The sequence below is a fragment of the Helicoverpa zea genome, chromosome 9 (assembly GCF_022581195.2).
Source record: "Helicoverpa zea isolate HzStark_Cry1AcR chromosome 9, ilHelZeax1.1, whole genome shotgun sequence".
In the NCBI taxonomy this organism is placed as follows: Eukaryota; Metazoa; Arthropoda; class Insecta; order Lepidoptera; family Noctuidae; genus Helicoverpa; species Helicoverpa zea.
This window is the reverse complement of record NC_061460.1, coordinates 8561881-8587437: the sequence shown is the minus strand read 5'-3', so window position 1 is coordinate 8587437 and position 25557 is coordinate 8561881. Positions and strand designations below refer to the sequence as shown.

General features: G+C 35.7%; 1 protein-coding gene across 3 annotated transcripts in view; it reads left to right on the top strand.

Moving 5' to 3' along the window:
- The window catches only part of LOC124633035 (inactive rhomboid protein 1), a 159938-nt gene that overhangs the window by 122012 nt on the left and 12369 nt on the right, over positions 1 to 25557 (top strand). For all 3 annotated transcript variants that reach the window (XM_047168122.1, XM_047168123.1, XM_047168124.1), the window contains exons 2-4: positions 7601 to 7978; positions 13772 to 13946; positions 22289 to 22455. In XM_047168122.1, coding sequence (XP_047024078.1) covers positions 7601 to 7978; positions 13772 to 13946; positions 22289 to 22455 — 720 coding nt within the window. The remainder of the gene's footprint in view (positions 1 to 7600; positions 7979 to 13771; positions 13947 to 22288; positions 22456 to 25557) is intronic.

Here is a 25557-nt window from a genome sequence, read left to right as displayed (position 1 = left end):
AAAGCGACTATGCGACGTAACAATAAATTATGAAGAAAACCCATTCACTCAGTAGTTGCCGTCAAAACTTCAAGCTCTAAGGTTTACGAGTGCAAAGTTTTGTTAGTAAGCAGTCCCTCGATGTCGCGGAAGAGATGCATTTGATAAGCGTGACCCTACATTATATTGCTGGAGAACACGCTATGAATATAAAGCATTGGTGACACTGTGAGCGAGTAGCGGGCTTTGAAAGTTGATGACTTTTTTCTGTCTACTGATGTTTAATGTCAGGCTATTAATATTATACAGTGAAATTGTATTAGTTTTAAGTGACCATCGTTGTGGGTTATTGTTTTGAGTAGGCACTAACACGATGACGGTTAAAAAAGTCATCATCCTCCATCTGCCCTTATCCCAATATTATTTAGGCTCACAAGTAAAGACAACTTAAAAAATCAATACGAGCATTTTGGTTATCCGTCTAAATACTATTGTGATATAGCTATAAAAAAGACTGTCCATCAAGATTGTGTATATCCTAGGTACCATTTTATGTGACCAGCCTCGGAGCAAATATTTGTAGGCTGTTACAATATTTGCTGGGAGCGAGGATTGAGCTGGAGATATTTATTGCTTTTACCGTTTGGTCAAGGCCTTGGGATAGTGTTGTGTTTTATTAAACCCGATACGGATACGACAATAATATTTTTCGAAAACAAACAGTCTGAAGAAACATCTAAGTTATAAGATATTTTGTCGATACCTCGTTACTTCGAGTATATGATAGTCAAAAATGTAAGCATTATATAAGAACAGATGAGCTCGCTTACAATGTGACCTGACCCTAACATCTACAAGTGGAATTTGTACTCGTCGTATATTTTAGCGTAGCTGACATAACATATTTACATTGTCATTACGGGGACGGGTAAATTAACCAATCTTTAGTTTAGTTTAATTCTTTTAATTAACAACTGAAAGATGATTGGCTTCTAAATGTTTCGATTTCAATTAGTATAACTAAAGTTTCAGGCATTAAAATGTATGAAATTATTTATCATTACGATAAATAATTCCTGCAGTTGAAAAAAAAAGTTACTGTTTTTTTATCTGGTCACGTGGTAGAACTTACTCGACTTTAACATTGGTATCATTTGAAACAAAATACTGACATAGGTGAAAGCGGTATGAACCAGTTTAGTCTAACACGGCCATGACACGTCTTTGCATTTTGACAGCCATATTAAAAGGCGGAATATACCTCATTTTCCTTTATATTTATGGCTGAAGGGAAGCATCGTAAAACTTTTAATAACGAAGCGATATTATCGCAAATATTATATATCATAAAAGTGATATAAATTGCACCTCACGTTTAATAACTTTATTAGGACGGCGAACGTGATGTATGCACATAAAACATTAAGTACAAAAATAAATGAATTACAAACAGATGTGCTTGCGTGTTTGTTTTTATTTGTGAAGAGTTCTTAACAAATAAAAAAAAACATCGAGGTTTCAAACGTGGTTCCATTTGGTCATCTAATGGAACTTTATGCTACTTCTAATCCAATTAAAGTAGTTCAGTCATCTGGCGAGCCGTTCATTTCAGTCATCTGCCTAGTTTTGAAAAACGGCTAGGCAGATGACTGAAATTAGTGACTACTACCTGACTTACGTCACCGTCAAGCCAAATTGTACACAAATTACATAGTTGAGCTATATTAAAGACCGAGGTTATACAAGTAATTTAAGAACACGCATTTATATATTTATATTATTATAAATTAGTGTACTAAATGTATGTAATAACGTGATACCATATGTAAATAATATGAAAGTAAAGCTGCTTCATATTACAGGCTAATGAATTGACTTGTTATATTATAAAGTACACGAGGTCGCGGTTTGGCTACGACCAGTGTGTTTAATTTGTACAAAACAAATAAAATATATGTACATACGTTTTTGTTTTATTTCAAGGTTAGTGATATAAAAGTCGTAGTTATATATTTTATTTCCCCGGCTTGTAACAATAGATTCTTCTTAACATAAGTCGAATGTAGTGAGATCAAATTTTTATTTTATCAACCATGTTATATATTTATGTACCTATCCTACCTCAAAACTTAATTGAATGTCATTTTCTTTAATTTCAAACATATTGAGGGATAAGAGTAGTGGTTGTAGATAAAAGCAAACAGAAACCGTGATGGTACAATAAAATAAAGTCATATATTTATCTCGTAACATATAAATCAAAACTCAATATAATTAAACTCATATTAGTATTTACACTATCAAATAGACATCGGATTATCAATACTAAATCTCATTTTAATTAACGTTATCAAATTCAATTCTAAATACCAAAAGCGAAAGAGGAATTTAAAGACAATAATTCACCGTTGCGTGCAAATCTGATGAGTTTCGAGCCTTCAAAAATGAAATTTAATTTTTGAGGTAAAGTCGCTTTAATCTGTGAAAAACTCAAAAAGTTTTTCTATTTATTTTGTCACACGAATCGAGACATTTGCACTACCGAAAAGGCGTTAAAACTACAGATGAATGAGCGGGATTATTTTGAAAAAAAAAAACTTCGAAAACATAGAACGGGAGTTTAATTAAAATTCTAAGTGGCATTTAAAAGATTTTAAAGTAAGATATGCACGCTTTATACTGTTCAGTTGCATAGTTCTGTTTATTTTAGTGCCAAGCATTATGGCAAATAGCAATGTTAATTGCACAACGCTCTTTTAATATATCCTTCTTTCCTTCCACATTTAGACTTGAGTTATTGAGTTCGTGTTTCGCATAACAAATTACAGCTACGCCGTAGCCACGTAGCGCCGTAGCGCCGTAGATGCCTACGCTTTGCTAGGACTGAAAGTAAAAAAAAACTATTACAATTTGGGCGATGTATTTTGAAACGAACAAATCTGTACAAAATACTGAGAAATTGATTATTATATTAAGTTACCGCAAAAAATATTTGGTACGTGTACTATCATCGTCGAAATAAAAACCTTTTTTTATAAAAAATGAAAAATATTATAAAGTTCACCTTTGCCTGATTGGCATTTTTTTCATTTCATCTCTTACAGTTTTCAGACGGACTTAGTGGTACTCTATCTTAAACCACACAGCAATCAATCAAAAAGATTAAAATTTACATAATGCAAGGTTCTAGTAAAGCTAATATCAAAATTAACGCAAGCAACGTTGGCTGCACACATTTGTTCTCATAATGGGCTCGCATACTTTACGCAAATGGGTTGGTAAGTCTCCCTAATACTGCGGTCCAGTTAAATATAACATTTTAATGTTCCTTCGCGTATTATACAGTCTGTTTTAACTTACTTTGAAGAATAAACAATGTAACTGGTAAAGTTTAAAACTAGCAAGCAATTTAGAATGTGCTCTAAAATCAAAATCATGCTTGTATCAGAAAAAAAAAACATTTTTTTAACTTATCTAACCTCAAATACTGCCAGTCTTGTTCTAAATTCAAATTCAAATGTCATAGCCAACAAAAAAAGATTAAAAAGTGTTCTAAGAAAACAAAAGGTTGGTATCAGACAGGCCGACGATACAGCCCTCGGCTTTATAAACAAAGGATTAAAAAAAACATGGCCGTCTCGTTACGCTAACGTTCCTTGAAACTCGTTATTCATGAGTCCTCGCGATACAAGTCCCGAATACATAATTCAGTTGAAAAAAATCGTTATTTTCAATTGTCAGTGTTTTTTAAACGTTCGCCTGAATATTTTCGTTTATTTGCATCTCATTACTTGGTATTTGTGTGGTAAGCAATATCTGAGTTTCGAGATGATTCTTGATATTGTATTCGAATGTTTTGAATATAATATTTTTTTATTCAAATCTGATTACAGTGGTTTTTTTTCCGCAGATAAAGAGATAAAATATTCAAAAAATTGTTGAAACGATGACACTTCGAACCGTGTGACTTATTTGTTAGTATGAAAGCGTTCAAAAACACATCATAAGGTTAAGTTTGTCTTAAAATTCTTCCTGGAAATTTTATGAATAAAAACCGAGTATATTTCTTATCTCCAATTATTTAAAAATAATTAAATTATGAATACATCCAGTATGAACCCAATTGAATACTCTGCCATTTCAAACAAATTATCATGGTACTTTATAGACGCTTACCCATTAACATTATAATTATTACAGTGACACGGATTTAGTAGGCCATCAACCGAGGGAGATTACTGATAATATAATTTAAGTTACTAGGCCAGGCCTTAAGGGAACAGATTGGATAGTTGTCCCGAAGATTTGATGTTAATCTCGAACTTTCTAATGCATGCTTGGCCTTATTATCAGTCCGTGATAAATGTAGGATTAAGGTCACGTTAAATAGTTTGAAGTTGTCTTTACATGTAAAGGTTATAATATATTTAACAGGTGTGTCAGTGGCCTAATTTTATGATATTTTGGTATATAAATAACTGTATTACTGCTTACAAGTTTTATCTGAAAATTCAGTATGAAAGACTAACAAATATTACAGATTCTGACAAACTTTTCAAGATCACAAAAAATCATTTAAGTCATTTTATCCTATTCACTTTAAGATATAAACTGCCAGTGATACATACATGCTAAAAATGCTAAAAAAGTATTTTGTTCTAAACAAACCGATACAAAAAACTAAACTTTTACTACCAACAAATCATTTTCAAAACATGTGATAACCATCTGTTTGTCAAGTAAAGATGTATGGCCTAATAACGTTTCCCGATACGGGGCAATATAGCCCCGATATTGGACAAGCGGTAAGAATAGCAATCAGCTGTGAACATGGATGGAAACTAGGTATCTGCATTATTGGCCGAGTGACGTGAGTTGAATGTTCGACGGATGATCGATAACTGGGTGATCTGGGTAAGTTGGGAGTTAGTGTTTTTTAACATCAAGATTGGTTAAGGAAAACAGCAGTTTATCTTAAGTTTAAACCTGCATGTAGAAGGTTTGATTCCCAAAGCAATGCTGGAATTGAATTGGTTTACAGAATATGGTAAAAAACTTGTCGTTTAACATTATAAGCAATATTTTTATAGGAGTTCAATACTTATATTTTTATAGGAGTTCAATACTTATATTTTTATAGGAGTTCAATACTTATATTTTTATAGGAGTTAAATATGTAGATATATAACATAGTTTGTTACTCATATGATGGATAGAAGATGTGTATCTTTAATCTTATTTTGTTTTCAAAGACGCATATTTTCAGATTACCCAAACGCATATTTTATGAGTACACATGACGTAAGTTTTAAACGGTTGACGCTTATTTAATATTTTAATAACATTTCATATTAAAAAAATGTTTTCTTAACGCTAAATCTAAGCGAGCGACAAAGAATTTGAATAAAGCTGAAATAATGTCTGTCAAAATATTTTGGTCTTTATCGTAGTTATTTATTTTTTATTAGTCTTGTCAGATTTACTAGGTAATATTCTTCTTATCTTCTTTTTTAGAGGCCGTCAACATTTTATTTAGAATTGCCCTCAAGGTACATTCTTTCAGAGATATGTACCTAGCTTAAAAATTATTTGGATAATAAAAACAAGTGTTGCATTTACTTAAAAATAAATGACATTACGATCACCCGCTGTGACTTGCAAAGTTTAACCAGTCCAGTGAATCGAAACATTCTTTTGAATAGCGAATTTGACGGTTGATCAGTCAAATTATATGCGAATCGTGATTTTACTTGTAATTCTGATAAAAATGTTCTTATTTATTCAGAAATATGTTATCTAGAAACCAATTTTGTTGAACATCTCAAGGGTGTAGGTACATTGACACCTTTTTACGTTAAAACCAGTATCTATATATACCAGTAGCTATATATTCTGTGGATTGATGATGATCACGATTCGTGTTCCTAAATATAACCATTTTATCTAAACCCTCGCAACTCAACGATACTTTGATCCATTTGTACTCACTTTGATGTACGGTGGAAAGGTTACGAACTAGAAATAGAACACACGCTTTTTAGATATTGTTTCCGCGAAATTCCTGAGTAGTTTTACAGTAGTGTTTGATATAGTAACAAATTCAATTAGTTTAAGGACAAAAACAAAACAAAATTAGAAATACAGGGAAGTACCCAACTAATCGAGTTTGCATTTTGTTATGGCGAGGCAGAGACTGCCCTTATATTTTTAACACACAACATTCGCGTAAAATCTTATTACAAAGAAGGAAATTAATTACTAATAACGAAACAAGAAAATCGTAACTTCTATAAATAGAAATGCAAAAACAAAAATTATCAGATCACAATAAAATCATTCAACGCTATCTTGCACGCTACAAAGCCGCCATGTCATCAAAAATTCGTGCGTCACCCAATTTCTCGCTCAATTTCCTTCACATTGTCAACCTCCCTAGCGTATATGAAATCACCAACGCACATCGCCTTAATATGCACACAAAACACCGACATAAAGCATCTTAATCTTCTATTCAGAGCGTACCAGTACAATAATAAGGAATATTTGTCAAAGACATTACTACGACGGTGTATCTTAATTTACTGTTTCTGCTTTGGGTGGAAATTATAGCTCGTTGAGCTCGCACCTGCGTCTGCCTAATACTGCTGCAAACGCATAAATAATAGTGGAATAGACTGCGTAGGGAGGCAAGCCATGGCTTTGAAGCACCTTTGGGTGTGTCCTTAGAAGAGCGTGATATGGGGGTGTAAAAAATTTGTTGTCGGAGCATTCAGTAATGATTAAAATAGCTTAATATTCTGGTTGAGTTTAGGTACTAGTTGATTTGATGTAGAATATTATTATGTTTCGAGTGTTATATCAGTGATGTTAACTTTCACGAATACATGAGCGTATGTACCTACTCATTTCAGTACTAAAATTATAACAACGACATCTGACGAATGTTGTTTTTAAAATGATAAGAAAGGAATCAGAACGTCTTTATGAAAATAATTACAGAAAAACATTGCGTGTAATCAAACTGTCCATGTAAGATTCTCTGTTGAAAAACAAAGGAACGCTGAAAAAGAAGAAACTTAACGAATCACAAATATGAAAATTCATTCAAAATTCATGACGAAAATAAATTCTATTTGCGTTATTCTTTTATTTACACAGTCAACTTTGAATATTATTATTCCAGTCTGTTTCCGACAAATTCCTAGTAAATAGAGTCTAATAGTCGAATAATTTGCTAACATAGCTCGATGATTGACTACAGGCGGTGCGAATCGATTTTCAACGGAATTGCAATCGGAAATACCGAATCAATTTGGCCAATTTCACGATGACTCGGGAACCGGGATAACGAATTCCGTCGCTACTCATAGAACTGTTATGGGTATTCCGTTGTTTTTGTATTCGATGTAAACTTCCAATATTTATATTGAATATTAGTTTGCAATTGAATATTATATTGGCTTTGTTGGTTGGTTTAAAAAAAATGGAAATGTTGAAGTGAATTTATGCTAGGGCTAAAAAAAAATACCTCACTTGTCCACAACTAACAGTTGTATATGTAACAGTTGCATAATTTAGTTCCTTTTTAAGTTTATTAACATGTCCTTCTTAATTGTTACAGGCGTTCAAGCGCGGGCCTACTGGCGCCGCAGCTGGCATGCCAGTCGTCATCACCAGCGGCGTCAGCGCCGGCGCCCCCGCTGCCCGCGCCCGCCTCCCCTCCCCGCGTGGTCTCCGCCCCTCCCGCACCAACACAACCCCCACCAGACCCCGCCCCCCAAGACCAAGAAGATGGCGTCAGATTACGGCGAACGCACACAGTTGCCGTACGAGACTACCTCAAGAGGGAAACGCAAACGTTCTTCGGCGTTCAGAAGAATAATGAGAGGGAACAAAGACGGCTTTGGTATGAGAGGCGGAGGAGGCACGCGGCGCGGGCGCTCGGCGACCTCCGGCCCGACCTGCCGCCCGATCATCATCCTGATGATGATGATATTAGGTGAGTACTGAACTTATTCAATCAGTATCATTAACGACTGTAGCCTGTTTGGTAAACGCCATCATCATCCTCATCATCCTCCGAGCCTTTTCCCAACTATGTTGGGGTCGGCTTCCAGTCTAACCGGATTCAGCTGAGCACCAGTGCTTTACAAGAAGCGACTGCCTATCTGACCTCCTCAACCCAGTTACCCAGGCAACCCGATACCCCTTAGTTAGACTGGTGTCAGACTTACTGGCTTCTGACTACCCGTAACGACTGTCAAGGATGTTCAATGACAGCCGGGACCTACAGTTTAACGTGCCATCCGAAACACAGTCCATGGTGTCTAAACTATACTTAGAAAGTACATACAAACTTAAAACGCCATTTGGTAAACGCCATCATGGGTGGTAAGAGAAAATGTTTCTTGAAAGGAACCATTAAACATGGATGGAGTATGAAGAAGTCGTAAATAAAACTAGTACATAACAAGTGACGTTCCACATAAATTAGGTATTCAAGGCAGCCTGCAGTATGCTTTATAGAACACACATCATTAATCAATAGGCTACCCTATAATTTTGCGAACGAACGTAATGAACTATTGTTCATGCTAATACGAGTTATATTATTGATCGTAAATTGGTTTTATTAACTCGGTAAAACTGTTTCACTGTCCTTGTAGGTGACCTAAATAAATACACAACCTGCCTTTTGCTTTCATTCTTCTAAAGAATCTCAATCTTTATTATATCCATAGCTTTTCTATCGTTTCTTGGGTCAGCTTCCAGTCCAACTGGATAGACTTTCGAGTATGTAGGTTACCTTATTGATCTCGACAGTTCCTACACAACCTAATTAGGATGTAACAGGATGAAACTAGTTGTTAACCTTTCTAACCTTCTTCGTATGAAGTTAATGACTTAGTGTTGTTCTAGTTCTTGTATAATAGGTAACAGCTGGTTTCCGCGGTTCCACTTTACGAAGGGCATAACTTGCTGCACTTGAATAAAAAGTAGCTCATCTCCTTTCTTAGACTACCTGTAGTTTCTGAAGTATAGGAATGAAAGCTCAATAGACAGACGAGATATTTTTGTATTAAGTATAATGTCAGTAAGAATGTCTCTCTAATTTATCTTTATCTTGACACAAAGTACACTTTGAAATCATCCTTAAATTTTAGATATATGAGACAACCACATACCAACAAGCTCCTTTATAATTTTCCATCGATTATGTCCCGTTCTCGTTGGACTAAAACCGACTGATATCAATATCAAAATAATTAAGTCATCGATATCACCTAACACAAAATAATGTATCCAACGCCGCCATTTTTGAACACATCACAACTGGATCAGTTCACGCACGATAGAGCAATGCCGCCGCTAATTACTCACATGAAAACGGTTTACATTTCGCGTCAAACAATTTCAGATTAAAATTAAATGCAATATACGTATCATTGACTAATAATGTACACATTGAATACTTCATAAAATCACACCATATCGTCATTTTGTGGCGTTTCGCGCAAAAATGGTTCATTAATTGGCAATTATGTTTTAAAACGTGAACAGTGGTCGTAAAGTGGTTTTATGGATACTGATTGTTTGCCACTTAATGAGCTGTCAGGTAGCTGGTTGGCCTCATAATGATGTGCACTTTATATGTGTATGTATGTTGTATTACAATTTATTCACGGATTGTTCATCTTCGGACGTGGGCCTCCTCTACATCTTTATATCTCTGAATACTATAACAATTAAAATATGTAAATAAATTAAACAGAAGAAGAATATAATTAAAATTAGAGTCAGGTTCTCAGTAAACATTCACAAAATACCTCTCAAATATTGCTTTAAAATTATTATTTACATTCTTTAAGATAAAACGCCCTCGAAGTGATTCCGATTTTTTATATTAATAGTTGTACCTAATGCTACAAATATCACTCCGAGACCCAACAAAATACACAGCGCCAGAACTACATCTATAAATAGTAAAATAATAATAACAGGAAAGTTTCGTCTAACAAGTTGACATAGCCTTAACTCGTCCCAGCGAGATTGATACAAAATTCAATTTCCACAGAAGCAATCCCACTTTGTTTTCCTTGAGCACTTTCAGGGCGTGCCCTAAGCCTTAGTTTAACGTTTAACAAGATAATTCACTATATAAACAAAGGATTTCACTGGATTATGTAACAGTAAATTATTTATTTAATCGAGTTTGTGAATTAAGGATTTTGATGTAGGTAGTGTTGTATAGCTGACGTCATATTTTTTTTGGTTTTATTAATATTATCCGTTGTATTTCAATGTAAGTTTACTAACGAGTTCAATCTCAATAAAACACTATCCATTAATGATTCCTATGCCATAGGTACTCACAGTACGGCACTACTCAATGATCCTTATTGACAATTGATGTTTCAATCTCCCAACTGATCACGTTCCTCGACTTATCAATACACTAGATTCATCGGAATCGATTGGTCTATTTTCCGTGCAATCGCATCACTAGAGCCCCGCTAAATGGAGTACAAAGCAGAATAATTCCGGGAACAGTTGCCAATACCGGCCAGTCTCCCCGGCATAATAAAATTAAACGTAACTATTCGCCGTCGGCAGCTGTGACGTCACTGTTTATAGGCATTTTGTATTCTTGCGTGGAACTTAGTTTACTGGAGACAAGGCAATTAAGTTGAGCCTGATGTAATTAGAGTGGATTCGTTTTTTTAAGGTGTACGTTAGTTGATTAGCTTGTGGATTTATTTGGGTGTTTTGGCTAAGTCAGTTCTGATTTTACATTGGTACATGCCGTTGTTTTTTCAGGTTTTAATGACGTAGGATAATCTCGTGTTTAAACAATCAATCAATCTGAGATTGTTTACTCTGAAATCTATAGCTGCCTCAGAATATTGTATTTTTGAGCACTCTGAAAGAACCCGCTGTCACCTTTTACATAAAATAAAGTAAACCTGTCCTTTCCCTGTAACCACAAAAGCCGTTCATATAACTCACATTACCTATCTTGATCGAAATAACCATAACAATTCCAAGAAACGGCCATCCTTAACTCCACGAAGTACCAGGACATCATAATCTAAAGGGGGTGTCTAATAGAGGAAGTAAGTCATACGACAATGAGTTGTCTACCCGCTGGGACGTCCGGGCTTCCAGCCTTATTAATGCTCCTGTTAATTCTTGACTCCTGGTAGTTTAACTTGGAGACTGTATGCTGGTGTTAAATTTACATTTGTTTGTGGTTGCTTGGGATTACTCGATCGAAGTTTGGATGTGATTTATGGAGTTGGTCGCGATATTTTGTTGTTTGAAGCGATTTGGTTAATGATGTATGTGAGATTTAGAGCTTTCCGACTTTACTAAGAAAATTTTTGTCCAATAAATTATAAAACTAAAATGACTTAGAACTTACTAACATTATTTATTGTTATTATTTTTTAATAACTTACGAATTTCAAACCCTTATTGTGCTTAGCCAGAATCTAGACAACGATAAAAATTCTGCTACTATAGCACTTACTAGACAGTTTATGATAATAAAGTTCAAATAAAAACCAAAAGAAGCTCATGAAAGTAAGTAATAATTCAAAGATCTATAACGACCAATCCACAAAATATTTATGAAATAATTTTTAAAGCAAGTCCCGTGGAAGTTTGCACGGAATAAGCATTTTTATTGCCGTCGTGCACTTTAGCTGTACAAAGGGAATTGTTAAACTCGTTCAGCTTGACTGTACCTAGTCGAAAGAATATTTCGATTGAACTTTAAGATATTTCGATAGATTTAGCCTTTGTGGAAGCTTTTTTGGTAGATTTCCATACTTTTTGAGGATAATAAACATGATAAAAACAACACAGTTTTCATTAACAATACCGATTTTATCATTCGTGTTTTCCTTGTTTTCAATCTTGATTCCAATTCATGTTTTCAGTCGATCTCATACCGGCTAAATACCTGTCCCTTGTAATGTACGTACTACGATTCATCTTCATACTGATGTATGAGTTCAAACAAACTATCGGCCGACAACATTTTGCAGTGTAAGCTTAAGCTGACCATAACACAAACATGACATTTAAACATAAAATACATAAAACAATGCACACACATATATCACGTAAATATGTGTGCACTCCACAGAAGCTATACCAATACTTGTTTAGAATATTTCTCAGTTTTCCCGATGTCGATGCTGGATATTTATTTGACGGCTTTCATAAGTTACGTTTGCAATGCCAACATTGAGCTGAAAATTGAATGTAAAATAAATTCCGTTGCAAGTATGGAATACGTTACTTTGTGATAACTTTCAAATGTTTCGTTCGTTCTTTGTGTTTGGTTTTAAGGACTTTTTTTAGTTACTTAATGTGTAAGTTGGTTTGGCTTAGGTTTGAGAAGTACCTGGTCATTGTATATTGCACGTCTTAGGAACTGCTGGTCTAATATCTTTATGAAGGCTTCTCGTTATGATGAGGTTTTGGCTTGTACGTTTACAACTTTAAGAACACTTGGAATAAAAAATTAGAATTACTTTCATCATCATCATCATATCAGCCAATTACTGTCTACTATTTAATGAAGGCCCTTGAATTACTGTAGCCTTGAGTAAACTATCCAGAGTAATAATCACAACACGGTAACTAGAGAATGCAGTATGTATTTCAATCAATAGCATTATCAAGGTCTTTTTTAATAATGCAGTTCGACCTTTAATACCACCAATTATAGGGTAACCTTTATGAAGAATTTGCATAGTAAGTATCATATTCCCTCTAATATTCATAATATTATTTTTTTCTGAATTAGTCCTTGTCCAAAAAAAATATTAAAACTGCAAAAAAGGCTATTCACGGTACACAAGGGCCGTGTGAACAATTAAAACAATATTTGCAACGTTACGGTGGTACAAAAACGTTGACGTATAAAAAAAGAGTAACGTTATTTGGTAAACGATAACAAAATATTTGTATTTCACTTTTTATGAAAGTTTAATTTAAATAAAAACATTTTGTTTGTACACAACCTTTTGGTTTTATCAGTTTTATAAAAAGTGGTGAATAACTGTTATTTTACAAGAGTCAGTGTAAAAGCTCAAATTCACTATTCCCATTATTATAAAATCATAACATTAGAATAGTTTGCACTCGATAAATTATAGGGACTCGTTCGTAATACTCATGTAAACAGGAACTATCAGCTTTAAATAAAGTTATGGTCTATTTGCTACGTAGACCGTCATGTGTAAATGATCGTCAATTGGTGCAGTCATCTTGCATTCCGATGGAATGCTGCCGTTGCGTGGACATAGTTTAGATGCAATATTCAATCAACAATCCGTCAATATGAAGTAGGTACTCTGGTATTATGAAATCAATTAACAGTTGGCTTTAATAAGTTATTTGTTAGTTGATTTGCTTTCTAAATACAGTAATTTCTCTCCGGTCTCTCTCATGTCGGATTGCCATCCCATCGGGCTATGAGAGTGAAGGAATAGTGAGTGCACCTGTGTCTGCGCAAATGCTTGTACACTATAATATGTTCTGCGCAGTTGGCTAATCTCCTAACTTGAGAACAGCCGTCATAGCGGATAATCGGCTGGGAGGACATTACAGTAATTTGACATTAGTCATTAGGGATTACATAAAGACTTTGTATCTAATACTCAAGCAAATCTAATAATAGATAGTAGCTGGCCAGGTTCAGTACCTGGCCATAAACCTAAATAAAATTACAGTCTAATTTTTATAAAAAAATTCTAACAAATATTTCTTATGTCCTCAGTATGTACGGAGCGTCGGGCGCAGCACCCAGAGAGGCGCGGGGGCGAGCGCGAGAGCGGCCCGACGTGTTGCCTGCGCCGGCGCCGCTGGAGGAGCCGACCCCGCCCTCCCTGCCGCAGCCGGGGAAGGACAGCGTCGCGCGGCTCACGCTCACTGGCCTTTCTTATGTTGTTACTGTGAGTATTATTTATTAAAAAAGTTTAGGTACTATAAGATTAGCTGCCATAAGACAAGAGTAAAAAACGGATAGCTGAGTTTACATACCAGCAGCGGAGGTTTCACTCGATTTTTCTAAGTGATACCGCTCGTTTCGTACACCAATATGAAAACGTATTTAGAATCGAAGATTAAAAAAAAATGATTTCAGGTTAAATAGCATATCACTGAAAATTAACTATAGAGATGTTAAGACTTAAATACATACTACCTCAAAAAGTATAGTTACCTACATGTCATTTAAACAAGAGATTTGGGATTCTGGATTAAAACTATGTCATGAAAAATAAAAGCAGAAAAAATTGAAGTTTAACACCATAGTGACTATAATATTGTCTATAGACTTATAACGCTATACAAACAAAGAAATATAAGTACCCTGTTTTAGTTTCCTAACACCTGGAAAATAAGCCGAGGTATTACGTTAATAATGTACGTTAATAAGTACCTACATCACAAAAAAGAAATCCAAAAGCTTTAGGAAACATACCTATAGAAAAAAAAGTGGAGATTATCATTCTGGTGTTTTCTTTTAAATCTTTATTATAACGAGTGATAAAATAATATCTCAAGATTGAGTCCAATGAACTTCAAGCGACTTCGAAAATGTATCTTCAAGACATATCAGTTTATATCTTGGAAATCATTCCATATTAATAGACGTAGTCATAAATATTATATGTGTGGCATCGTCGTGGCGACGTGGCTTTGCTATTGATGTTCGGCATACGGTTGCAAGGTATTGCACACTGGAGACTAAATAGTCGGCCGACTGTTGCCCCGATTGGCAAACATTTTAAAGCAAATCTAAATATACGCATAAACGTATTTAGTTACTAAATGCTAGTGAATATGTATTGGTTATTTATTCTTTTCATTTTACACAGTCTATCAATTTTTCTTCTTTATTTAATTTTTAATTATTATATTTTAATTTTTAACTTTCCCATATTAGGCCTGTTTTAAGAAATTTCATAAAGAATAAGTAGTACCATTGCACTAATTGATTCTTCTATTTTTTTTTGTCTCGTCAATTGTGTACATAAACTGTTAAATAAATAAATGTTTATTATTTAAATAAAAGTTTTCAGTCAGTCTAATTCTGGCTAAATACCAGATCTTTGTAATGAGTGGACTACCATTCCTTTTTATACTGATTTATGAGCCCAAACAAACTGTCGGACGACTAAAAGTTTGCAGTGTGCTCTTAATATATGTAGGTGTATCGTAAAATATGAGCCGACGATATCTCGTTACTCCGAAGACGTTCACATGCGACTTTTTGTGAGTGCGCTATAAATTGGATCTTATTATAGTGGGATATGGATTGAATTCAAATAATTTTGCATTTAATGGGCGTAGGTATGTACTTTTTACATTGTGGCGATGAAGAGATATTTTATTGAATATCATTTTTAAATAATGTCAATAACAAAGAATGAATGTATGAGTCTACTGCAATGAAATCGATAACGTAATATCATTTACATTTACATTAAATATTTTCACTACAATCTTCTCGTATTTTACGAAATAATTTAAGAACTTCCAAGAATCAAGAAGAAGTTCTTCATAACTCCGAGATCTCGAGTAACGTTAAGATAATGAAGCGAAAATATACCCACACAACACAGGCGTCTAGTTTATAAATACATACCTACATAATATAACTTCTATATACAAGGCTAAACTAACAAAGCCAGCAATTCAATTTAATAAATCCCTAACAACTAGTACATAAGAAAAACAAAATGTCCCGCCGAACGTTCGATGATTTTATTTGGTACGATCTAGAATATTCGATAGGAGCGAATCGCGAGCACATCGAGTGTCACGTGCCGGTAAGAGCCAACCTTGTTATGATAATAACTGGAGTTCGTACTGGTGAACGTGGTGTGTAGGTACTACGATATATGGGGATGTGATAGTTGAGGGTTGAATGCAGTTGGAAGGGGGTTTGCTTTTGTTTTAGCCACACTCCAGACTGTTTAGTCGGCCCTTGGTAAGTTTTTTTTTAAATCGATGAATAATGATGAATTAATCGGTCAAGTTTTTAGTCGGTCTGATGAAAATGAAAAATGAAAAATATTTATTAGAAGTAACAAAGTGTAATGTACAATGATACCGAACAAATACCTAGTCGTTGTTACGTGTGTACTTCCATTCATCTTCATAAGGATTTATGAGCCCAAATCAACTATCGGCCGACTAAATCTTTGTAGTGCGTTCTAAAGATTAGATTTTAGAAAGACTATAGAAAGAAATTCTTGGCGGTCGGGTAAAATAGGGAAACACATTTTCGGTATGGCATTTTATACTGAAAATAATAATGATGCTGAAATACTTACTTAAATCGAAGAAAGTGTTGATACTCAACATTAATTAAGATATCTTGCACCCATTTTGTACTATTTACTTATTTTTTTTTTACTATTTAGCAGTACATACCTTAGTAGGTATTTTTTCATTGCGCATCTAGAAGTAATATCGTCACGATATCTTAAAGTTGACCCGATCATCGGTCAATGCTCGTACATTTTATGAAAAGCGAGCAAGGAGGCTATTGACCTCCTTCAATGTGATAGTGCTAGTGGACTTTATTCTGAAGGACAAAGATATCGTCCTAATTTATAGAGGAAGGTGCTTTATTCTGCCCAAGATATTTCACCGTCCCTACTTTTATTACCTACAACCAGAAGATAAATTAGGTCCCATTTTGAGACCCTAAATGTAAAACCAGAAGTGGACACTAAATAACACGAATAATGTAGCATAAAATTATGATAATTGAACAGCAAGTCACACGAGCACAGGTGGCATAGTTAGCCGCTAACCTAGTTTCACACGTTAACCATTTAAAAGTTGGCTAAATATCTCAACGGAAAAGTTGTTTTAACTATGCTAAAAGCACTTGAAATCCTAAACCAGCGAATATACAGAGTTAATGGACCTCTGTGCCTCGACTTATGCATACATAGCGCGTTATGTGGCTTGGCTCATGATAAAATTGCGTACGTATGTACTATATATTTACGTAGCGGTATATATGTTTGTGCCAGATTGAGACGAATTAGGTCAACGATTTTGAGAGGGATGAGTGATTTATAGATTAGTTAATTTTCAGATAGTTGATATAAATAGCTGTTCTGACCTATATATGGAGCCGGTAATCTAATGATTGGTATCGTCTTAAATCATACGATTAACTGGTATCGGTTGGTTTGCTTAAATTGATAGTATAGACGAGCGTAATGTAAATTTACGCCCGTTCTGACTAAATGGTTAGGCAGAGGTGAACGTTGATACTAACAGCAAGTAATATACATATGAATTATAGGCCAGTAGTTAAGTAATAAAGGCGTACGATGTATTTTTTTAGTTAAAAGGGTTTATATTATAGTGACATGACGAAGGAAAAACATATAGATGAATGTAACTAAAGAGACTATTCACGAGACTAAACTAACTTTAGTTCATCCATAATCTCTAGGTAACATTAACACAAATACCTACAAATATGAACAGTACAAAATAGTTTAGTCGATCATCTATTCAAGGTTTAAAGCTCCGCATAATTCAAAATCATATCACGCGCCGCCAACTCCACTTGGTGGCTACGCGACTACGGCGTAGCAGTCGCGTAGCTCTCGTAGCTGGGAAGTTACTACATAACTAATAAGATTAAGTCCGTGTATTTATTACGAACGGTATCAGTTATGTTATATAACTTTATGTTCACTTTGCTACAAGTAGAAATTTTCTTGTAATAAGTGTGTTATAATAAATGTAGGAGGCTTAAGCAAGCGTGACTAGCTGGTCTACTTACAATTATTTTTTTCATTTTTCCTTCGAAGTCACAGGTTTTCGATTATGTTGAAACTCCGTACCATAATGCCATCTGCACATAAATGTCACATGTGGGAATCGAACAAACGAAACGCAGAGCAAAAACCAATTTGTGCACCGACGTACTTTACACTCAAGGAAAAAATTCCCGACCCACCGGTAACATCAATAGGAACAGGCAAATGATCGGTAACGCATAACATATGGCCGTCCTAACCCTCCAAAAATTATAATTTACGAGGGATGAATTAGACCGCGATATTTCCGCGCAATAAATTATAAAAGTGATGTCTTTAGGGTATAGGGGGCCGTTATGGGGTCGTAAATAATCGGATCGCCCCCCTTTTCCGGCAATATCCCCGGGAAGGAACTTGCCGGACTGCGAACTACTGCTTCCTGGGTTCGGCTGACGTGAGCGGTTTCTTTTAGTGGTCGCCATGTTTATTGCGATATTTTTAGGTCATGGTGGCTTTGGAAGGGTTATGAGGCCTTTGGCGTGTGTATAAAACTATTTTTAGGTGCTATTAAGTTTTTTTTTATAGACATAATTACAATGGCAGAAAAAAAGAAATGTTTTAATCTGAAAAGATTTACATAAATCCTATTCATCTGATGAACAAGATATTCATTAATTAATTTTCAATATTTTAGTAGTCACTGATCGTCTTAAACCTCGAAAATAACCCTTTGGCTGAATTGTCCTCTAAACTGCTTTGTGCCAAGTAAATTTAAAATTGTTGTGTGTGAAGAAGAAGATCAAAGGAGTCTTTATTACACTTTTATAGACTACAAACTCTAGTCTAGGAGTTAGTCAAATTCGCTTTCACAGTTAGTTCAGTGGTACAGTCACAGTTATTGTTACGACAGTTGCAGTGTTAGCGTCCGAATCTATTCACTGACTTCTGTTTGTAACTTCTAAATGTTACTGAATTTGCCGGTCCATGTTAATTGCACTTAGGCGGTTAAGTCGGGTCAATTAAATCAAAGATAAGAATTAAAGAAAAATACAGCTGAATTGTGAACCTTTTCCCTTTTGGAAAGTGGGTTTAAAAATTTTAGTATGATTTGTTAGCCGTGATTGCAAAATTGATCTATGTTTAATAACTGCTGGCTTGTGTTTTCATATAGACACATATTTGTGATACGAGTTTTTTCGCATATTGGGTATTAGGTACTAGCGTTTATTAAAAATATTCAGCGTTTGTCTTAACTATTACCAAGATAGAACCATATTGAGCAAATTTTCCAAAAAAGTATCATAACTTTTGCATTATTATTAAACGTTTAAGTACTGACCATACATGAGTTTACCCCGCTACCCAAATTCATTGGTCCCGAGTGTACCAACATATTTCATCGAAGGAATTTTAATGACCTTTCATATTTCTTCATGAGTGTCCCTGTTAAGGTTGATAGTTTGTGTAATATGAGACGATATTTCAATTTATAGTAGGAATATGCATAAATGGACTAAATGATTATGTGAAATAAGCTGTAGGTCTATATTCATACTGCCGGGGCTACGGGATTGTTCGAAAACGTTACCGAGGCCCTGGTACACAAAAGGCCTACGACGGAACACGACGGTTTTTAGTCATTAAGAGTCTGATACTCCCTCACCGCTGCTAACCCACAGCGGAAAGGGTCATTTGATAACTTTTGATGTCGTTAAAAAAAAGGTCTATATACATATGTCTTAAAAGATAAAGTTATTACCAACGTGTGATCTGAAATGGATCTCTAATGAGATTGGCTTGGGATTTCCTTAGATTCCTTCCTTTTATAGAAAGGCAATAGGACTGGATCTTTAGTTACTTGTCGGGTGTTTTTATACTCACTATTAGCTACAGTTGCTCAGGTAAAGATAAATACAGACGTAATAAGAACTATTGACTCAAAATTATTTTACATCTAAAAAGTATCAAGCATATGTTGACATCCTCATTGACCTATATTTGAGTTACAAACATTAACAATATTAGTTCCAACACGCTACTAGCTTCTTCTTCTTGGCGAGTCGATGGCAACTTAAATTTTGGAGGCCCAATATTTCGCTACGCATACGGCATTGTCAGTAGCGTTGTAAAGGTCCTCCACTATGCAGCTGTCGGGGCATAGTGGACAGCATAGAAGGTGCCGCATGGTTTGTGGAATGGCACCACACCCGCAGCTGTTGTCGTCAGTGTAGCCCCACTTACATAGGTTTTCCCTGCACCTGCCTACCTGTGCACGTAGCCTGTTAAGAGACTTCCATACAGGCCACGGTTGGTCGTAACCTGGTGGAAGCCGTTCTACGGGTGGAAGGAAGTCAGGCAGAGCAAGTTCTTCCCATTGTTCGATGCGGGTCTTATGAGCATCTTTAACTGGGGCTACACTGGCGAGGAAACTGTTCCTGCTTTTTAGTCGGCTGCACGGTGGTCTAGCGCCATGTAGCGGATGACGGTGGTCCGTTTCTTGGCGCATTTTTTCCAGGGAGGCAGCCACGTTCCTGCGTACCGCTGGGGGTGCAATTCCGGCGAGTGGATATAACATTTGAACCGGTGTTGGTTTGAGACAACCTGTAATTATTCTACACGTCTCATTAAGAGCTACATCCACCCCCTTTGTGTGCGTGGAGCGACCCCAAACCGGGCAAGCATATTCACCGGCAGAAAAACATAATGCTAATCCAGTGGTACGCAGGACATTCGGGGCAGCACCCCATTTGGAGGTGGTTAGACGTCGCAGGAGGTTATTACGGCTGAACACTTTCTTCTTGACGTTCTCGCAGTTGGTCTTATACGTCAATGACCTATCTAAGGTAACACCCAGGTACTTTGGGCAGTCAGTGTGTGTGATGCGTACGCCTCTCCAAACGACGTCTAATTTGCGGTTAGCCATACGGTTGCGCAGGTGATAGGCGCAGGACTGTGTCTTGGCAGGATTCGGTTTCAGGGCGTTTTCCCTGTAATAGATGTCCAGGTCTTCAAGGGCAGCAGAGAGGTAGGTCTCGACCACTTCAAACGATTTTGCCTGCGCTGCCAGTGCCAGGTCGTCGGCATAGATAAAACTGGTTGTATTAGGTGGTTGCGGCTGATCGTTTGTGTAGATGTTGAATAGGGTGGGGGCTAGGACACTGCCTTGGGGCAGACCGTTTCTGAGCTTCCGCCACCTACTTTGTCCAGATTGTAAGTGGACTTGGAATCTCCGGTTGTGGAGAAGTTCTCCCAGAATTCCCACAAATTTCCGATCGTGTGTTAGTTCACTAACTTTCCACAGTAGTCTCCTTATATTGACTGTATCATACGCCGCCGAGAGATCCACAAAAACCACGCCCGTCACTGCACCGGCTTCATATCCATCTTCGATATGCTGAGTAAGCCGTAAAACCTGGTTGCAGCATGACTTACCAGGTCTGAAGCCGGCCTGCTCTGGGATGAGTTTAGGATCTATGATCTTCGTTAGACGGTTGAGGAGCATTCGTTCAAAGAGTTTGTAAGTATGACACAGTAGGGAGATAGGTCGGAAATTTTTAGGGTCATCAGGCGACTTGCCACGTTTTAGCAAAGCTATCACTTTGGCTCTTCTCCAAACCCTCGGAATCCTGGAATGCTCTAAACAGTGGTTAAAAAGGTTAAGAAGCCAGGATACTGCTACAGGACCTAGATGCTTGATTTGTTCGGTCGAGATATTATCAACGCCGGAAGCTTTGCCATTTTTGAGGTTCATTATCGACCCAACAATTTCACCCAGATCAAACTCCCTGCTTATTTCATCTGAATTGTTGGGTTGGCAGGACAGTTTCGGAGTTCGACTAGGGCGGTTGTCAGGTTTTCCGTTCATCATAAGTTACGCTACTAGCTTAGTGCTTCTTGTCACGACACTACGATATCAATTATTAACAAAAAAATAATTTACGACTTTCGAAACAAACGATTTTACAACCAGAATTCTGTCATAAATAAAATAAGACTTAGAAATATGATTGTGTTTTGTGTTGCTTAGCAAAAGTTAAAAGAAAATGAAAATAATGTTTCAACTCTTCATTTCTAATAGGCAATCTAACCATTGGAGTGTAGACTTTAAGCATAATACAGTAAAAATATTTTGTCTCTCTGAATCGCGATATTATTTTGTCAAGATATTAATCATAATGTCAGCAATTTCTTTCGTATTAAATACAAAAAACTATCAGATTCTTTTGTCAACTAAATAGTGAAAAAAAAAATCATTTTGTTTACTTTTACTCAAGTCCATAAATTACTCTATAAAGAAATAGCGCCTCGACATTGCAAGAATATGAAACACCAATTTTCCAATATCGAAACCGGGTGGACAGATGTGGCAGATTACAATATGCAGTCATACAGAATAATAATTTTAACGTAACCATTTCTTTTAAAGAATTCGGGGTGGATGTGAAATCTCTATCCCTATCATTATATCATACATACACGTGTCCCTATATTTTGTTTAGGCGGTGACGCGGCGCTCGCGCCAATCGACGTCTGCGCAATGGTCTCGGTCATTCCGCGGCGTGGTGCCCGACGAGGTGGATGTCGACGATGTGTTCTTTATGCCGCCGACATCGGCGACGCCGCTGCAGAATCACGACGAGGCTGATCATGCTGACGCATCTAAGGGGTAAGGGATTTTTGTTTTATAGTATTTATTTTAAGGGACTTTTAAACATGGTGCACGCCAGTTTCAGTGTAAACGACTGTGGGTTAATGCAACCTATGATACATTTTATTAGGTATATAAATGATTGTATTATTCTACTAGTAGGTAAATTACATAATACACATGCATATAAGGAATTTGAGCTGCAGCTGAGTATACACTGCTTACATACTACTGATCTATAAAATATAGCAAGAATGCAATTTTCCTTTAAGAGGATTATGTTCACTATCCAAATAAATGTCAGCTTGTTATCTGGTTATGCAAAAACTTTATGACTAATTTCAAAATTACCGTGACAGCAAGAGATTTAAGTGACACTTAAAATTCAAGATTCAAATGACATTATAGCATTAAAATCTTATTTTGTTTGAGTACACTACTGAACCTTTCATATCGAAAGCAGTGCTTATAGACGTACAAAATACGGAATAACCACACAAAAACTCAAACCGCTTGAACAACTCAAACTTACAATCAAATAGGTGGTTATTCCCAAACTTCATAACTAAAGATGGAGCTGTAACAGCAGTATAAAGCCGCGATACTAAGTAAACCCCGTCAAGTTGAGCTAAGTTTGCCTAATAATCCTGTTAGAACCAGATCTTGCAGCATGTTGCAACTCGACGGATTAATTAGCTCGTTTATTATATAGTGCAACGTGTGGTAGCTCCATTGTGAATTAATTGGGGCTGGTATATTCATTAAAATGCATGTGTTTGTTTTTCTCGTATGCAATGACATTTTTATGCAATATTCTTTCGCGCGTGCATGGTTGGATATACAAGGTGTAGATTTGCATTTGTGCCATACGTCAGGAGAAGGACATAAAATACGTAAATAATAATCGATAGGAATTACAGTTGACGGGAAATAGCTAATATACACTGGTTTTTTTGTCATTGTAATGTCGTAGTATTTCAGAAGTAATCCAATTTTATGAATGAAATTTATGAATAATCGTTGCGTATGCTTTGTGTTTGCGTTTGTGTGAGGGCGCAGCACGGTTTTAAGCCCAGTAACACACGCGCTAAGTTTAAATACGGCTAGATGAGATTGACGGAATTCCGCAAAAAAAAATTGAAAAAAAAAATGACGTACCAATTTTTTTGTTTGTTTAGGTCGAGAATCATTAGCATAATTACGTCCTTGAATATGGCACGGATGCAAATCAACAGCTTGTATAACACCTTAATTTTTTTAAATAAACAACTAGCGACCCGGCTTCGCACGGGATAACAGTATTTCCTCACTATTTAATGTATGTTATTATACATACAAACCTTCCTGTTTAATCACTCTATCTATTAAAAAAGCGCAAGAAAATCGGTTGCGTAGTTTGGAAGATTTAAGCGTACAAAGGGATATAGGGACAGAAAAAGCGACTTTGTTTTATACTTTGTAATGAAGTGATTACCAATATCCTTCACAGAAAATATTTTGCGAGAAAATTAATAAAGCCAGCTTATCTGATAGTACCTGATAGAAAAATTCAATAACACTGCCAACCAGAGCATCGAACCCAGGATTTCGTGCATTTAATTAATCAGATATGATGTTTAATATAACCTCATTTACCGTGAATTTCACATGAGTAACTTTAACGTTTTAAAATGTATCATGAGGATAATAAATTTAATTAATTTTCGCTTTATTCCAAGCTTGTTGTGAACTATTGACCGGGCGTGCGGTCGTTGGCATTTGCGCGTAATTTTTCTCTCTATTACGCCTGATTTCACTCATTAGTTCAACAGAAATGTTTTGTTATGTTTTAATTAAGTGTGCATAAGCAATTACTCTGCATAGATTTGTTTTTCAATAATTAGTTTGGAATTAAAGTCTGCATAGATTTGTTCTTCAAAAATTGTTTTGGAATTCGGTTTTTGCCAAGTTTTTAAGTGTTGCTATTTTTAAACACTAATGACGTATGCTGATGACGTAGGCTTTAAAACCGATAGCCAAATTCAAGGGTAATGCTCTAAGTTTCCAAATGTTCTTTCATATTTTTTCATGATTATTCTCGTCATAATTGATTGCCTTCTTTTACAAAGCTAATGTTTTAGTTTTAAAACTGACTGCATAATTTTAAGGCGTCAGTGGTTTTCCCAATTTAAAATAGCTATTCTTATTTCAATTTTGAAGTTAATTAAAAAGGGCTGGCTCAATTGGTGGGGTACTTTTTTCTGTAGACTGGTTAATGAACTTTTAACAGAAGGTAGCTCAAGTTGCAAATAGAAGTACAAAGGGGGTGAAAGGCACGCATTGCAGCTGTACGTATGTTGTGTCAGAGCAAATAAAAAACAGACAGTGTAACGCGCATGCGTCGTTCAAAGTATCAGTCCCAAATCTTTGTGACAAGGGTCTGTGATCGGAGATTAAATCTTCGGACTATGCTGACATATGTAATCTATGTATGTGTTACAGATATCTGTAGGACTTGAATTTATGACGTGACAGGGACGATAGTGAAAGTTAAAATTGTAAGGGTAGCTATTTAGGAGTTCATAGTATAGTATATTGAAATCTTTATTTTATACATGAATTTTTATGACGAACTTATTCATTTCAATTTTTACTTGTGTTCCTTTTTATATAACTATGAAAATTAAACAAAACTTTTAAGTAGTATTACAAAACAGATATGGAAATAAATACATTGTAGAAAGTCGTTGGTAGAAAAGTTTACGTTCCGTCAATAAAAAATATTAATTACTTAGAGATAGGGAAAGTAATATAACACGTTTTATTTCCATTTATAAAGTAAGGTAAGTGAGGAAAAAACTTACAAGTGAAAAAAATAATTACTCGTTAAAACATCAAAGTGAAGACAGACGCCTTAGGAAAGCAATTTATTTGATCCAAATGAATTTATAATGTTACTAGCTGTTGCCCGCGACTTCGTCTGCGTGGGCAATATAGAATTTCCAATTTTCCAATTTCGATCATTTAATCGGTCATTGCTCATCCCCCGTAGGTGATAGTGTGATAATATATAGCCTATGTGTTGAACCGGCCCCCAGGTAATATTCATGCAAAATTTGATTTAAATCCATGCAGTACTTT